Raw genomic sequence first — 16593 nt, forward strand, 5'->3', positions numbered from 1 at the left:
CAACTAATGTAACAAAACAATGCACAAGGTACTTGCTGTTCACTGTTATTTTAGACAAGTCTGCAAATACCACTGGTACATGTGAGTTCCAATTCTGAATGTCCTGCAAAAACTTGTGAATCTGCAGAGAAATAGAAAACAAGAGATAAAAGCATAAATATCTCAGAAATTGAATATGTATTTGTAGTTCAAGTACTGACCAGACTTTAGCCATGTTAAAACTTAAGAACAATCTTGCCCGAAGTCCACTGAAGTTAGGCTGTTTCTCTCAGGTGTTACAAGCTTTAGCAAAGTGTCGGTCCTATAAAGTGCCTCTATGGCAGGAAGCAGTAGTTGCATGGATTTGATTTCATCTGATGGACTATATTCTTTGGTTTTTTTTGTGTATGAAACAGGTAGTAGAAAGAAAACAATACACAGCCTACTTGGCAGTTACTGCAGTAGCAGGAGCTCCTTTTCCCCTAAGCAATGCTGCTGCTAATTTTAAACTCTGCATGCTCACTTGAATACTGCCTATTCTTGTCCTGTTTACCAGCAGGCTCTGCTTTAATTTCCCAGATGTTTATCAGAGAATAGATAAAATCACCATTTACCTTGACTATAAAAAGAATTTAAGCTTGTCCACAGAAAGACAGTGGCCTGAACCAATGAATTATGAGAGAAGTGCTGCTTTGTTGTTTGTAAGTCCCACGGTGCTTTCTTGAAATGAAGAGGAAAGCAGTGTTTCAGTGTCAGAGAACCTGTATTTTTAACACATCCATTAAGATGGATTCAACCCCATTCATTAAGATACATTCATATAATAGTACACACTTTATCCATACCTGGTATGTCTGGAGGCTTGGGTCTAGAAAGAAGTTGTCTATTTTGGGACTTCTAAGTCCACCTATTTGGGGACTTCTAAGACCACCACCACATAGGTGCATCGTCTGGTGTCCGTTTAACTCAGCCTTAGATAATAAAAATTTGTTCAGATAATAAAAAATTGTTTATATAAAACTAAAATACTGGTTCCCCTGCTCTGTCAGCTCCTATTTCCCAGATATATCTTTTAATATAGAGAATTATTTTGCTCTTGTCATAAACTCATGGATCTTGCAGTGATAAGCCACCCGTGCTGTATTCTCAGTAACAAGCTTGGCCATGAACTAAGAGCAACACTTTGATCTGGATTTCACTGTGCTGCATCAAGCAGTAGCCTGAAAATTGTATTTACCGCCCCCCCCTTTTTTTTTTCTTTTTTAGACTAACCTTAATTAGGTTTGACTGCAGAACCAAAGAGAGCAGTTTGTGCATTTTGCAACTGCACCCCTTCAGTCTTGAGGAGTTTCAGCCCAACCAACTGGCATATGAACCTCAGTTGTTTTTTCCTCTAAGCAATACCATACTCTAGTAGTTTTTTTGACCTTAGTCATTTCTAATTAAGACCTTCGTTAGTTTAAGTCGTGTGGTGAGTAATTTACTCAAAATAGTTTTGTCTGTGACTCTGAGTCCCTTCTATGCAGAATAAGGAACAGCTATTACCTGAAATATTTTAGACTCACATAATTTTAAGTGCAAGGTTGGTTTAGCAAAATGGTCCTGGTTTATCACCTGTTGTCTTTTTCTTTGTAGAAGTAGAAAATCTACTTAAAGCTAAGTAACTTTCTGGGATGTTATGTGAATTTCTGTACTGGAACAAATGATTCACATGTGTTATAGTGTCTGAATAGGTAACTGGCAGATTCAGACTTATGCCATTGATAATCAGTACTAAACAGAGAAGCACTATGAAGAACAGTTGTGCCAGAGAAGTGTATGGAATACTTAATGAAAGACAGTATAATACTCCATAACAAAACATGCTGGACTTGGTTTCGTTTGTTTGTGATTTTAGAACCACCAACTCCTTTTTTCTGTTCCTTAGTTAGTTACCATTAAAAGATGGTTTGATTTGTGCTGTGTACTTATTTTACTTTAAAGACTCTTTTGTGAGCACACATGGGGTTTTTTTAAGATGTTGAAATCTAAGACATCTTTTGATGAATACCTCACTGTTATGTTTAGTGAAGAAACTGTAGGCACTGTCATTTTTATACTGCTTTGGATCACCAGAGTCCTCCATACCCATTAACAGGGCCAGAGGTCCTTTAGACAGTGCAGATCTCTGACAAACTTGCACATTTCTTTCCTTCTGCTGAAATAATTTTTGTGCATTCACAATTCAACATTTTAATAAGTGGGCTCTGATTTTTATATCTACTAATAGTGTTGTAGGAATTTTGTCTTAAATATATAAGCCATCAGATTGTGTAATTTTTTAGAATACCTAACGTAGTTTGGAAAGAAGAGGAAAGAGAAGGAAAACTTTTAACTCCATAAAGGCTTTCATTTATTTTCAGTGGAAACAGTTTATCAAATGTATGTCCTGTCAGGGAATAATAATAGACATAACCATGTATAGAATAATTTATTTGCCTCTTTATTTTACCAACTGTGTTCTCCTTTCACACTTAATTGTACATACAAATGTACATGCTGGCCTGATGAAGGGTAATATAAAATGCACCATTTTACACAAATGCACCAAATGCACAGCTTTCTGCTGTGAGGCAGCCATTAAGGTTTTTTGGTGTCCAGTTACATAGCTGTATCAGAAGCTATCTGGGCATAGGTGGAGCATCCTCCTTCCCAGATGATACCATGACCATCAAGAGCTAGACCAGACTAGCATGCCTATGAAAATTTTGCCTGTACTCTGCTGAACAAGCATTCTTTTCAAATGCCTCATAGGTGAAACTGTGAACCCACCACAAGTGTCCTTCCACTGTTCACGTTGGTTGATAAACAGTACAAAAGCTAGATTTTGAAACAAATATCAGAATTGTTTGTTTCACTGTGTTAGGATATAAAGTACGAGACAAGAATCCTGGGTGTCAATAGTCACCCACTGTGTATGAGGATGAGGGCTGAATGTAATACAAGGTAAGAGAGAGATCTGTAATAAGTGAAAAGAATTCATAAGCCAGTTGTGTTTTGTACAAGATAATGTGAATCTTATGGTAATATACTTCTGTATTAAATGCATATGATGAAATGTGACCATGAAGGATGCTGGACATCTGAAACTCATATTAATACTACCTAAAATTTGTGTATCATTTAAGAATTAATATTAGTGCTTTTATGCACATAGCCTTCCTGAGCAAGTCAATTTGTAATTTTGATGTGTTGTTTGTTTTACTTAAGGAATCAGCTGGAGGGGATATTCAGTCTCCTTTAACGCCGGAAAGTATTAATGGGACAGATGACGAGAGAGCGATGCCAGAAGTGACGCAGAACTCAGAACCAAGGGCTGAACCAACACAGAACGCATTGCCATTTACCCATAGGTACAGATTCAATTCCCACATCCTGATTAAGTGATCCCTATCTCCTTCCTTGTTAAAGGGACCTTCTCCCATATTGTGTGTGGAAAAAAGCAAACCCACTCCTCCCCCAGAAAGTAGACCGACTTTTGGATTTGCAAAGTAATCTGTGTTTTAATTAAAAAAAAAAAAAGTATGAGAAAATCTCTTGGAATAAGATTTGGGGGAACATTACTTTGTAATCAGCTATTAAACACTGGTTAGTGTAGGGGTCCCTTTAACAGGAATCATTATTTCAGTGTCGGAGATCTTAGTAAAATTACCTGCTTCGTAGAATATTCCAATTAAATTACTTTTGCACACATTCTTTAAATGACTGATGGGACTGGATGTCAACCTTTTGTTGACAAGTTTTTCGAAGAAAAGGGACTCTTGCAGCACTCTTGGATTATGGAGTTTAAAGCAACCTTTGATTGAACAGTTCTCTGACAGTTGTAAAATTTTTCAACTTCTTTCAAAGTACAAGAGAAGTGTAGGTCTGCTTCAGACTGAATTATAATTTGTTGCACTAGAAATGCTGTGCTTTGTTATTCTTTAAGAAAGGTAGAGGTTTTTATTTAATGATACAAAGTTACAATGGATTTATCTTGCCTATTAGAAGTAATTGTAAATGAGTCCCTCTCAATAAAACACATAATGTTTTGGGACCATTGAGAGTAAGTCAAACATTTAATAAACTTAGAACACAGCTAGAAATACTAGATTTAATTTTTTTTAAGCTTTGTGTAATTCCATTTAAGTAGAGTTTGAGCTCTTGATCAAAGGTTAAGGAATAGTAGCACATCAGATATGTCAAGCAATTCAGAATGAGCAGAGGTGAAACTGAAATAGTGCAAGATGTCTCAGTTTTTGTAAGAGAATAATACTATAAAACAGCTGGAAAAATATAGACATTTTCAAATGAGAAAAAAAAACCCCAAACCAATCTCAACAGTATTTTTTTTAACAGAGTGATGGTGTTTATTTTTATACTGTCACCAGTGCATCTATTATATGTTTTAGAAGAAGGGGTGCACTGTAAGAGTGCTATGTGCATGTTGAAGGAGTATACAAATGTTGCACATCTGTCAGTGTTCTGTAATGAGTTCATTTAAACTGAATGTTGAAATCCTCTATCAATATTTTTGTGAAAATAAGCTGTGATAAAGTCCACACATGAATAGCGTGGTTTGTTTTTTCAAAAAATAATAGCTAGAAGATCTCCCCTCTGTTCAGCATATGTAAATATGTTTTCTGGTATGTCAATATAGTAACTAAGTTTGCTCTCCACTGCGCATGACTGAAACTGCTCTGAAACTACGCGGTTGTCATTACTGATGGTATAGAATAGAGATTTCAAAACTTCTAGATGCATTGCCTTTTTCTGTCTACTTTATGTATGCAGTGAGAGCCTAGCTTTAGATTTTTATTCTGTTAAATACCACTAGCTATAATTTCCAAAAATAACTCTGCGTTTTGAGATTCACTTCTCATGTTGATGCTTAAAAGACCAATGTTTTGTCTTGCTAATGGTAGCTTCAAGTTTGTTAGTGATCTATTACTGAAGAAAACCCAAGTTTTTACACCCTTTGAAATAAAGTAATTTTTGGAATAGCTAAGGGTTTTATTATAAATAAATAAAGTTTATTTATTTATTATAAATAAAGATGCATGAAACACATGCACAAAAGAGATGGAAAGTGAAGCCTTCAGGAATGTGTTTACCCTGGTTAAATGGGCGTGGTTTTGTAGAGACTTTTCGTAATAATAAATTAGCAACTGGGTAGATACACCTAGCCGCCTGTGCTGTCTGAAAGGATGTTCTCATGCAGGCAGTCTGCTTGCCCTGATTTAAAAGGACAATAAAATTGAAAACCTTACACCCTGATCATTAGAGAATCCCTGGACTTCTCACGAGTCAAGGGTACAGAAAAGTATTGTGCTTATCCTTGTTCCCTGCCCTTCTGATGACATGGTGTGTGTGTGGCACTCCATGTGTGATAGAGAGGAGTTGCTGAACTGAGCCCTTTTCTTGTGCGCCCTGGTAACTTTCACTACTCCTGAACCTTTTTCTCCTGATCCTAAGTTTCAGCAAAGGTAAAGTTTAATCAGGGCTTCAGGATGAGGAGAGTAATGCTGGAAGGGCATTTCAGTGTCATCTTCTTTGTGGAAATAATTTTTACTTATTTGCCTTTAGTCCAGGAGCTGCTAATCAGTCTCTAGATGCTTTTCAGAAGAAAAAGCATAGTGGATTTCCCGCAATGAGTTCAGCTGTAGGGTTCGTCAGAGTCACTAAGGCTGAATTGAAATAACACTACCATATCAAGTTCATTTATTAGATAAATAGGAAAGCTCTATTCTACTCTGGCATTGACAGGACATACTTATCCTGTTAAGAGTGAAAAGAAGTGGTCTTCAGTGTAGGTTGGAGCACAGGGAAGGCATATGTGGGGCTGCATGGAAGGAGCCCAGGCAGTCATGGTGCAAGTGTTGGAGCTTTCTGTGCAGGATGAGGTGCTGCAGCACTGTGTGGCAAGAGTGGCTGGTGAGGTGTAAACTGTGTTGCTGCCAAGAGGGTCAGCAAGCACAGCAGAGTGCAGGTGTCTCTGTGGCAGATGATACATAGGGGAAAAGGTTTGGAGGAGGCTACTGTCAAAGCAGTGGTTTAGATAAGGCATTTCATGTCTTTGTGTGAACTGGAAGAGTCTGACAGGAGAGGAAAAGGTCAGAAATCAAAGTTGTGGAAGTCATGCTTTAGTTTACATCCCACTGCTTGTCATTTTTAATCTGCACACCTGAAAAATGTTCAATTAGCTTTCGTTATAACACGTCTTCACTGGCCAGAGATGTCTTCTTCTGCAAATGTTCTCTGCATTCATTATGCCTTAGCGTAAGTAGTTAAAACTTCTTATTTCAGCATCATAGATGTAGACTACATTTGTATTTATAGATATTTTCTGACCACTTATACTCAAAAGCCAAAACCAGCATTACTTAAGTCACCAGAGTTTTATTAAAACTCAAATATCTTCTTATTTTAATAAATAATTCTATGTATTGAAATTAACATTCTCCAGAATACATCTAAAGTCCCATTCATATCCCATGAGCATGGTAGGGCTGAAGTCTAGTTGCTTCAATTTATTCTCATCTTGAAAGTCCTAATGCTCTTCACAAGCAGTGTAACTCAAATCAACTGCTTGAGATAAACTCTTATAATTAAATATCTTGCCTTTTTTAAACTATGCATGATGATTAATGTTAAACTACGAAGTAATATTATTGTAAACTCCGACGTCCTATAATATACCATATAACCTGAGCACTGCTCTTGTGGTTAAATGTTGCCAGAACAACTGGAAGTAAAATGTAGCCTGAGCTTGCCACTAGAATTTTTAAAAATCTTGTCTGAAATACTGGTCGGTCCTTATCTGAACAATAGCTGGTCAAGGAAGACTTTTTTTCTAGCAGAGACTAGATTATCAAATTTACTATTTAAATAATTAAGACTAAAAAAATTATGAATTTTTGTTTTAGGTACATATTTTTGTTCTTAAGTAAATTTTAGTTTCCTCAGACATCTTTCTTGTTTAAAAAATATTTTCCACATTCTTCATGTTGTGATTTTTTAGTTTTTCTCCAACTAAAATTGTTGATCATAAAACGGGGTTTTGAGAGAAAAAAGTTGCTAAAAAATTTTAACTACTTCTGATGCAACTGGCTTTTAAATAGAAGTTTTCAGATGACCAAGAATTTTATACTATGCACCGTAAGGATTAAAACTTTTCATAAAACTATTCAGTTTTAATATTTGAATTATATTCTAAGGCTGAATAGTGTATATGGTGAACTCTACAGCTGCTGCTTTTTGATAACTGGTGAACTTGCTCTTTCACTCTTGAAGAGAATACATTTGTTCATAACAAGCTTTATTCCAGTTTTAGCACCTTAAGAAGCTGATAAAACACATTTTCAGAAAAAAAATATAAGAGGATTCTTCTGGGACAAACCTTGAAAATCTTCGATTTTCTGTCAAGCATGACTTGTACCTGTTACCTTTGTTTCTTGTAATACATAAACTTGGAATTTCTATTGCATAATGTTTTGATCAGACAATATATGTGTGTGTTGCTTGTTAGTTGAAATTCCTATTTTTATATTCAAACAAATTTTTAAGAGGGAATTTTGACTCATTGCCTTAGTGAAAATGGACTTAATTCACATGATGCTTACATTTTAGATATGTTATTGTCTAGATAGTTTACTATTTAATAATGCTGCATGTAAATCCAATGCTGTACAACAAAGAAAAACCAAAAATCTTGCTGCTAGATCATGTTCTTTCACTGCATTTTCATTAAAAGTTGTACATAGAAATCTCTTCAGTAGATTTTTCACTGTCTGTATTAGAACTGCTCACTTCTACAAGCTTAAACAATGTAGTTGTGTTACAGTACAGGTACTTTGTGAATCATTTGGGACTGTTAACTTGGCTTTAAGGAAACGTTTTGAGTTAATAATTATTGTGGTGTTTTGTAATTTGAATTTATATTCAAATCCTAGTATTTGGATGTTCTGTGTAGGATTATGCATAGCTTCCTTACCAAGTAGTCCTGACGTGTGCATTTAAAATTCTTTGTTTTGAATGTTACTGAACCTGATCAGAGGATAATTCATTGTTGTGAGAAAGCTCACAAGCTCTGTAATCCAAGCTCCTGCTGAAAGAACAGCTATGAGACCAGATCAAGCTGCTCTAAGCTTTATCCACTTAAGTTTTGAAAACCTTCTGTAATGGAAACTGATAAAGTCAGGGATTTTTTGAAAGGTTTCTGTATAACATAAAAGGCAACAACTGTCTTCACATTGCACATTACTGTTATGAACTGTGATATTTTAGGGCACACCAGCTGAATTACGGTGAATTCAATTGCTCTATTGAAAAAGATTACTATTTCTTGAGTCACTGTCAGAGAAGAAACGAAAAGGTGATATGTTCCTGCTGTCAGTGTAAGCAAAGAACTGGTTAATATAGAAACTTAGACCTAGATCTTGACTTCCCCTCAACCAACATTTGATGTTGTGAAGGCCATAGCTGTACTGTTCTGTGGCCTCTTGTGCTCTACCAGCAAGAGCCTGGTGCTCTCCCCTCCTTCCCTGACCCAATTCTTGCTGCTTCCCAAACTCCTGCACTTCTGCCTAAGCTGCTGGGATCTAGCTAAAGTAGGGTCTCCTTCAAAATAAAAGTTCTTGCCAGGAAATTATTAATTTGAAAGGAAAATCTTACATTGTGTTTGTATAATTATTTTTTTATGTCTGACTTTCCTGACTTCGACAATTTCTGACAAATTCTCTAAGGTATCTTTGGAATACCTAGTAAACCATTTTCGTAAGATATCTCTAGTCCGAAAGGAGAGGTGGAGAGGAAGAATGACCATGTTATATGTGTTGCGTAACTCTTCAAAATTAAGAATCTGTGGAACTAATAGAGCTAATTTTAATAGCTGAGGGAATGGCTCAGAGCAAAAAACTAAAAATTTCACCATCTCCCTTGAGCACCTAGGCATTTTCTAGGCAATTCTCATGTGAATTGCCCACTTCCTGATGTTTATTTAGTGAGAGCTCCAAGGGAGCGATGCAGATGATGTGAACTGGGTGTTTGAAATTAGATGATACAAATACTATCCTCAGGGACAAGTAAGCGCTCTTGAAACATACCTGTCAAATACATTGTTAGAAAAGGAATATGATTCTTATGCTATTTATATTAAAAAAACCGCAAACAACCCAAGCCAAAGAAGTATTACTTTTATGATGTAATTTTCCCGCTTTAATCACTTACATAAGGAAAAAAAAACCTGTTTAAAAAAAAAGAGAAAGACAGAGAAAGAAAAAGACGGAGACAAAGAAAGAGAAAGAAAGAAAAAAAAAGAAAGAAAAAAGGAAGGAAGGAAGAACTATCTTGATTAAGAAATGAACTTTCATTTTTTTGAAGTAAATGAGTTGGATTCAACCTGTCCAAAATATGGATGACATTAAAAGATTGTTAATACTTCAGCAACTGTAAACATTGGCTTTGTGAGTTGGGATGTGTGATACTTAACACTAAATCGATTCTGTAGGGTGAGTGGTTTGGGTTGGAGTTTTTTGTGGTGCCCATTATTTCACAAACATTACTTTTGTTGATATTCTCAAGAATAGGTTTTTTGAACTGTGTTACTCATTTTAGGAGTCTACTCTTAGCATGCAGTGACTTTTTTTGTCATTTTTAGGCAGTGGGGGGGGAGCTGTTCTCTTTTATTTTAGATTTTCTGAGTCATTTAGTTGAATAATGAGCTTTTTCGATTGTGCATTTTGATACCAGTGTGACTACTTTTTTAAATTTGTGAGCAGTGTCTGTGAAGTTTGTTTTATGGTGTGATTTGTACATATATTATTTAGAATCTGTCGATTTTTGAGTTGCAAGATCAAACATGCAATCATCTTTTCAAGAAGAATTATTAAAGCAATGTTTTCAGAAGATCTTATGTAGACAGTTGATACCTGATGTCTTCTTTACTCCTGCTTCCATCAGTTGTTTTGATATTGTTTAGTGTCATCATAGGAAACCTTTCAACCAGTAAGTAAGGATTGGGTATAAGGATTAGGAACTGTAAGTATTAGAGAACTGTAGCACCTTCCCTATGAAGGCAGGCTAAGAAAGTTGGGGCAGTTCAGCCTGTAGAAGAGGAGGTTGCATGGAGACCTCACGGTAACCTTCCAGTATATGAATGGGGCTTACAGGGAAACTGGAGAGGGATTCTATAGTGAAAGGACAAGGAGTAATGGATACAGATTGAAAAAGGGGAAATTTAGGTTAGATAATAGCAAAAAATTTTTTACTGTGAGGGTGGTGAGATACTGGAACAGGTTTCCCAGGGAGGTTTTGGATGCCCCAACCCTGGCAGTGTTAAAGGCCAGGTTGGACAAGGCCTTGAGCAACCTGGTCTATGGGGAGGTATCTCTGCCCGTGGCAGGGGAGCTGGGACTAGATGGTCTTTAAGGTCCCTTACAACCCTTGGCATTCTATGATTTTATGATTCTATAAGCTGCAAACTGAACTTTCCCCAGGCACCATAAAGGAATCCAAGGTTCTGTCTGTAATACACCAGAGATCTCTTTGGGGTGTCTTTTAAAACATTTTTTTTCAAAACTGAAAGGTGACATTAGTTTCAAAGTGAACAGGCACAACAAAGAAATGCTGCAGGTCTCAATACACTATTCTACAGAAAAAAACACATTGAAAAATTTTGAGAGAAGTCAGTTTTGTAAAATTGTTTTTCATTTTAAAATTATCTGTGGAAAGACCGAGTCCTTTGAAACTACAAATGTCATGTTTTCTTCAGATTGGAATCCTCACTGCACACGTACCATTTTTCAGCCTCCCAGTAAAGAAACAAAACCAGAAAGCCAGTAACACCTCAAGTTGCCAGGGGGAAAAAAACCCAAGACGCATAGCTATTGATCTCCTGAGTCTCGGTGTTTTTTCAAATAGTCATGGCCCTTGAGAAAAGAGAACATTTTTCAGAAACAAAGATGGAGGAGATGTTTTGCAAGACAAACATAGTTTTCACCAAATCTGATCACATAAACGCCACTGTCTCATCCTCAATGGGGATAGGAAAGGTGATGCATGACAGTATTTCATAACCTAGGTACCGTGAACTATTCATGCCCATACCTTCAGCCTGGGATTAAATCTTGATGAGAAAGTGGGGGCTTTCTTCAAAGCCTGGAATTTTGGCCATTTGTAATGAGATTTTCCTATGTCAGACGGTTCTGCAGGTAAGAGTATCGCAAAGTTTGCACCTGTCTGCACACAGACATGTTTTACCTCTCTAAAGAGACCTCTTCAACTTAAGCCCCAACTCTTAGGTCTCTAAAGAGACCTCTTGAACTTAAGCCACTCAGAAGTGTATGTTAGAAAATAAAGGACTCCTTAGTAGCTGGTGTGTAGCTGCTTCATTTCAAGTGCAAGGCTTAGTCCTCTTATCTTTGCCAACACAAAATACAGTGCTTATGCCACCATCTATAGGGGTAGAAAAATGCTAAAAGAACTTTTTCAGACTTGTTCATTTACTGTTTTCTGTCCCTAAATTGACTTTTGTCATTTTAATGTGTTTCTATGAAACACAAGAATAGTCTAGTCATGCATTTCAGGGTACATATTCCCATCCACATAGAAATTATTGAACAGGTTACACAGTTTTAGAGAAAGGAAATTAAAAAGAGTTTAAGATTTGTGCAGAACAATCTGCATCACTATCACATTTCAATTTTTGTGTATTTTACTCATCTCAAGGTTCACTTCATGTCAACTTTGGATTATTTATTAAAATCAATGTATAAAACATGGATGAACTTGTGCAACTTACAGTCAAGGTAGTCATGGAAGAATGCTTCTCTCATATACCATCATAAAGGAAATTGAAGTATTGCTGAAGAGTTTTGAGATTAAAGTCCACAAGTTAAAAACAGCTTTAAAAACCCTCAGACACCAAAAACCTTAGCTTTTTGTCAGGTTTTTTTATATTAAAATATAACAATTCATAACAACAATATAGTCTCAAAATACAGCCTTACTCTTTTAAAATCCACATAAACCTGCCCCCGAAAGCCATACTTTCTTGAATATTTGTGAATTGTATGTTTTTAATGAAGGAACATCTCTAGTTGTTCAGTTGCTTGAGTACTTATATATCTTCACTGAAATGTTTCACAGTGAGGGTGATGAGGCACTGGAATAGGTTGCCCAGAGTCACTGTGGATGCCCCATCCATGGGAGTGTTCAAGACCAAGTTGTATGGGGCTCTGAGCAACCTGGTCTAGTGAAAGATGTCCCTGCCTGTGGCAAGGGAGGTTGCAACTAGGTGATCGTTAAGGTCCTTTCCAACCCAAGCCACTCTATGATTCTGTTCTAAAACAAACAAACTAGCCTGAATCTTGCAGTTAGTGGCGCTTTTAAAATGTAGGGTCTTTATCATATTTTTTAGGCAGCGTGGCCAAACCCAGTGGAATGCTTGAAGGAAGTATTTTTTGGAAGTGGGGGGGGGAAGAAAAAAAGCCTGTAACTGAGTACATTTTAACAAAGGTGAAGCTCCGTTGGATGCATATGATTGATATAAGTTTAGACCTCTTTTACTCATACCAGCAAGTTACTCTGCTTTCTGTGTTATGTCAGGTGTAGTGGTGGATCATATGTGGACTTCTCCTATGAGAAGCTGCATAGATAGAGAAGTAGATAGATAGATAGATAGATAGATAGATAGATAGATAGACAATCTGCTTCTGAAATCTGATCTATACTGAATGGTTATGGTTTCACTGCCATCTGGTAGGCCTGATGATAAACAGACAACTATGATGACAATGTTAAAGACTAATTAATTACTATTCTTGAAACAGTATAGAACTCATTTCTCTCAAACTTCCAGGCAGAATATAAATAAATGTAACTTCATCCTTTAACATCTCATATTGAAGATGAAGTGATCAATTTAGTTTATGGATTTTTATATTCCTTTTAGAACTCACTGTATTACTACCTTCCTATCTGCCCCCTCTCCTTGCAGGAGAGGTACGCTCTGGAAACAGAAAGGAGACGGCTAGCATCATCTTCTGCAAATATTTAGGCTTAAGAGCAGTAATTCATTTTATTCCTGCTGTCATTTATAAGAATACTACTAGAAATGCAGTCGGGGAATTTACATTATATCTGACCTGAGATACAAGATGCCAAACATCTTAAATCGTAAAACATTTTTTGAGTCTTGCTGAGTGGTTAATTGTGGATTCCCTTAATATACTACATGGATCCCTACATCCATGGGCTTTGCTATTTTTAAAGTTCTTAAATGGTATTAATGAAGCCCATGTGGACTTCAAAGTAGCTAATTTTAGCCAATTAGGTACCTTTATACTAGAGGATTAGCATGGAAAGCCAGAGTCAATAATAGCTGGCAAAGTTATTTAAATTACGAGTTCTTTTTCATCAAAGATATGAGATAGAAGTTCTGCTGGACCAAATTCTGCTTGTGTTTGTGTGGCACATGAGTTCAGGAGGTGGCTGTGGCTCCTGTTCCTTTGTTACATCTCTGATCCCAGAGTAAAGTTTCAGAATGGGCAACTGTACCTTGAGCAGCTGGTACAGGGTCCTCCAGCAGTTACACCGAATGGAAGGTTGGATAGGGCTGCATGAATGCTTCTGTCCCCTGGAATATTTTTCACTCCCAAGTGAACATGACTTAGGAACTAACTGTTTTGTGCCCGTTGATTTCACCAGTTCAGAGCCAACATACAGTTGTCTGCAAGGTGCAAAGAAACCATGATGAACTTGATGAAGCCATTTGCTGTTCTGTGATATTTATTGATAGGATTCCGCCAAATAAATTACCTCTGCCCACTTCTTGAAAGAACACATATCTAAAAAATAAAGTTTGACAAAGCAAAGAAAAGCAGTTTAGCAAATTCTTTATATTAAAAATGCATAACATGAGCACTAACTTAGTATATTTTTTAAAAGGATTATTTCATATTTAAATGAATCACTTTTACAAAAATAGCTTTCATCAAAGTTATTTTTTCTAGAATTTATCTGGAATTCATAAAATGCATATATATATGTATGTATATATGTATATAAGACATATCTTTGAGGGATCATTTTGCATCCCTGCAAGAGATGTAGGACCAAGGACCAGGAGCTCTTGATTTTCACATGAAGTGAAAAAAAATGCTCAGTTTCAAGTCTAATCCAAAAGATCCATGCTGTTTTACTAATACAATACTCTGTAAGTGTCTTGGTTTTGTCAGATGAATTAGGATTGCTAAAGATTTATCCCTTATTTAGAGATAGGGTTTACAAGTAAACCAAGTTAAGGTAATAATTCCTTTGTAGGATGCTGAAGCCTAGGTCCTCTGATGGACAACCAGAAAATTCTGCTACATCCATATGATACTGAGGTCAAAAAATTACACCTGATGCCTGATGCATTTCATCCTAGATAGGCACCTGCCTAAGACTGTGCAGATGAAGTGCCGTCTTGGGATAGTTAACCTTTTAAACAGCTAAACGCGGGGGAGATGGGTTTCATCCACTAAGCCTTCTTTCCCGGGTCCAGCCTTTATTTGTACCTCCTGGCAATGTTGTGATCCAAAGTTTTGCTTTGTGTTTTCAACTGAGGCAACACAGTGTTGTATTCTCTGACATTGTGGTCACCCTACCATGGCTCCCTGATGAGATGTTTCAGTTACTCTCCCTACTCTCCAGCTTAAGGTTCCTGCGCAGATAGCATAAGACTCAAGACTAGAAGCTCATTGATCAAGTGGAAATCCAGAGGTGCTTTTTTGTAAGCCCTTTCAGGATGTATCTGTCTGAATGTGCAAACAGCGTTCAGGCTCCAAGTGAACAAGTTGTGTTATTGAACGTAATTGTGTCGTTGATTATTTTCTGTCACACTGTAGTAGGCAGATGCCTTGCAGTGGGACTTCCATAGTATCAATCTCCTTCTGGCAGACCCAGGTAGAGTTAGGGGCAAGCACATATAAACACAGAAGTGAACTATTTTGTTGGTCAAAAATATGTACTTAATATATTCACTTTTTGAGATTAGAAGAATAAAATGGGGAATACAGCTAAATGGAGATCAACATGTCCTGTAGTTTTCCATTATCTTTATGCTTTAGGGAAGGTTTCTGTACCTAAAGAATCACATCTTTTGAGCTCCTTTATTATCACTACAGATGTCAGTGACTTTTATAGGACAGACAGGAGGTGGTTTGAATTGATCAGTGTTTGGATCACATAACAGGAGGCTCTGCTGAGATGAATTTAAGTTGCTGAATAGCACTGTTGAAATGTGGACAGCTGGCAATTCGTAAGTATTCATCAAAGTACTTCACAGTGACACCAAACAGCCATCAAGTTTTGTCTGTAATGAATTGAGTTGGCACAAATCAGCAATGAACTAGAATATAGGAGAGCTTTTTAATCAGCTCTTAAGCCATTTGGCAAATGATGGAAGCTAGAGTTGGGTGAAGGTGCTGAAATAAAATGCCCGGAATGTCTAGAACTCTGTTTCTTCAAGTATACAATAAAAAAACTTTATGTGTGGTCCACTTCTTCTGATCAGCTTTGATTGTATGGTAGTTGCCTTTGCAGATTTTACTCTATGGCATTGGGATGTAATGATGTTCTGTCTTCCTGATATGAAATGCAAAGCGTTTGGTTTCTAAATTAAAGTTAGAATAGTGAAAACCATTCTTCTGGGAGACTGCAATCCCATAGGTAATTAAGAAGTAATTATCTTCAAATAACATGGCTCAGACAAAAAAACCAAACCAAACCAAACCCCTGTAAGTGAATTGACTGAATTCTACTAAGTTATCCAACACTAGTAGTTTGCCAAAGGAAGAAGAATTAAAGGGTTTTTTTCTACTCAATATAGTGATAATAGGTATAGAAATAAGATATGGTTTTGTTGTCTGAAGCCAAATGCATGTAGGCAATACATTCAGATTAATTTGGCCTGAATTTTAAGACGATGGCGAAAATAGTTTCCTGCATGCCGAAGTGTGATCTAACTGATCACTGTGTATGACTGTGAATTACCTGTTCACTTTATGTAGGAAATACTTTGGAATTTAATGTATTTGTGTGACAACACCAATGGTGTAGTGCCTTCCTTCTGTACTCCTCCAAGATTTTAGCATTCTGGTTTAATTCTGCTTTGGCACTTTGGGGGTCATTTGTGCTGGGCTTGTGTTCAGCACAGTGGGAGGCTGAGGAGAGCTGGCTTTTAAACATCTTCATATCATGGTGTTTGCCCTACCCTTTCCTTAGTCTAGGGGCCTTATCAGGGAAGGTGAATTAGAAAACAAACATGCTGAAATGTGGCACATAGGCATAGCCTTGTGAAGGAATGAAAGCTCAGCATCTGCTGTGCTGACTGTGAACTCACAACTAGCAAAACTCATGTGCAACTTCATTCTTTCCCTGTTAGGTTTGTGACGAGTTAAGTAAGATGGGACAGAAAGAGAAGAGAGGAGCCAAGCTTTATATTCTTCTTTGAAACTGTTACATCAATTAAATGTTGAATTGGGAAGATCAGATCTATAAATTACCACATTTTAACTTCCAGCTCAGTTCTTGAGACAAATGGTCTGCATTATT

The 16593-nt window shown here is 36.8% G+C and overlaps 1 protein-coding gene across 1 annotated transcript in view; it reads left to right on the top strand.

The window, feature by feature from the left end:
- Positions 1 to 16593, top strand: part of HOMER1 (homer scaffold protein 1) — a 92121-nt gene that overhangs the window by 36677 nt on the left and 38851 nt on the right. The window contains exon 5 of the mRNA XM_032676072.1: positions 3229 to 3371. Coding sequence (XP_032531963.1) covers positions 3229 to 3371 — 143 coding nt within the window. The remainder of the gene's footprint in view (positions 1 to 3228; positions 3372 to 16593) is intronic.

Source organism: Chiroxiphia lanceolata, chromosome Z (genome assembly GCF_009829145.1).
Source record: "Chiroxiphia lanceolata isolate bChiLan1 chromosome Z, bChiLan1.pri, whole genome shotgun sequence".
In the NCBI taxonomy this organism is placed as follows: Eukaryota; Metazoa; Chordata; class Aves; order Passeriformes; family Pipridae; genus Chiroxiphia; species Chiroxiphia lanceolata.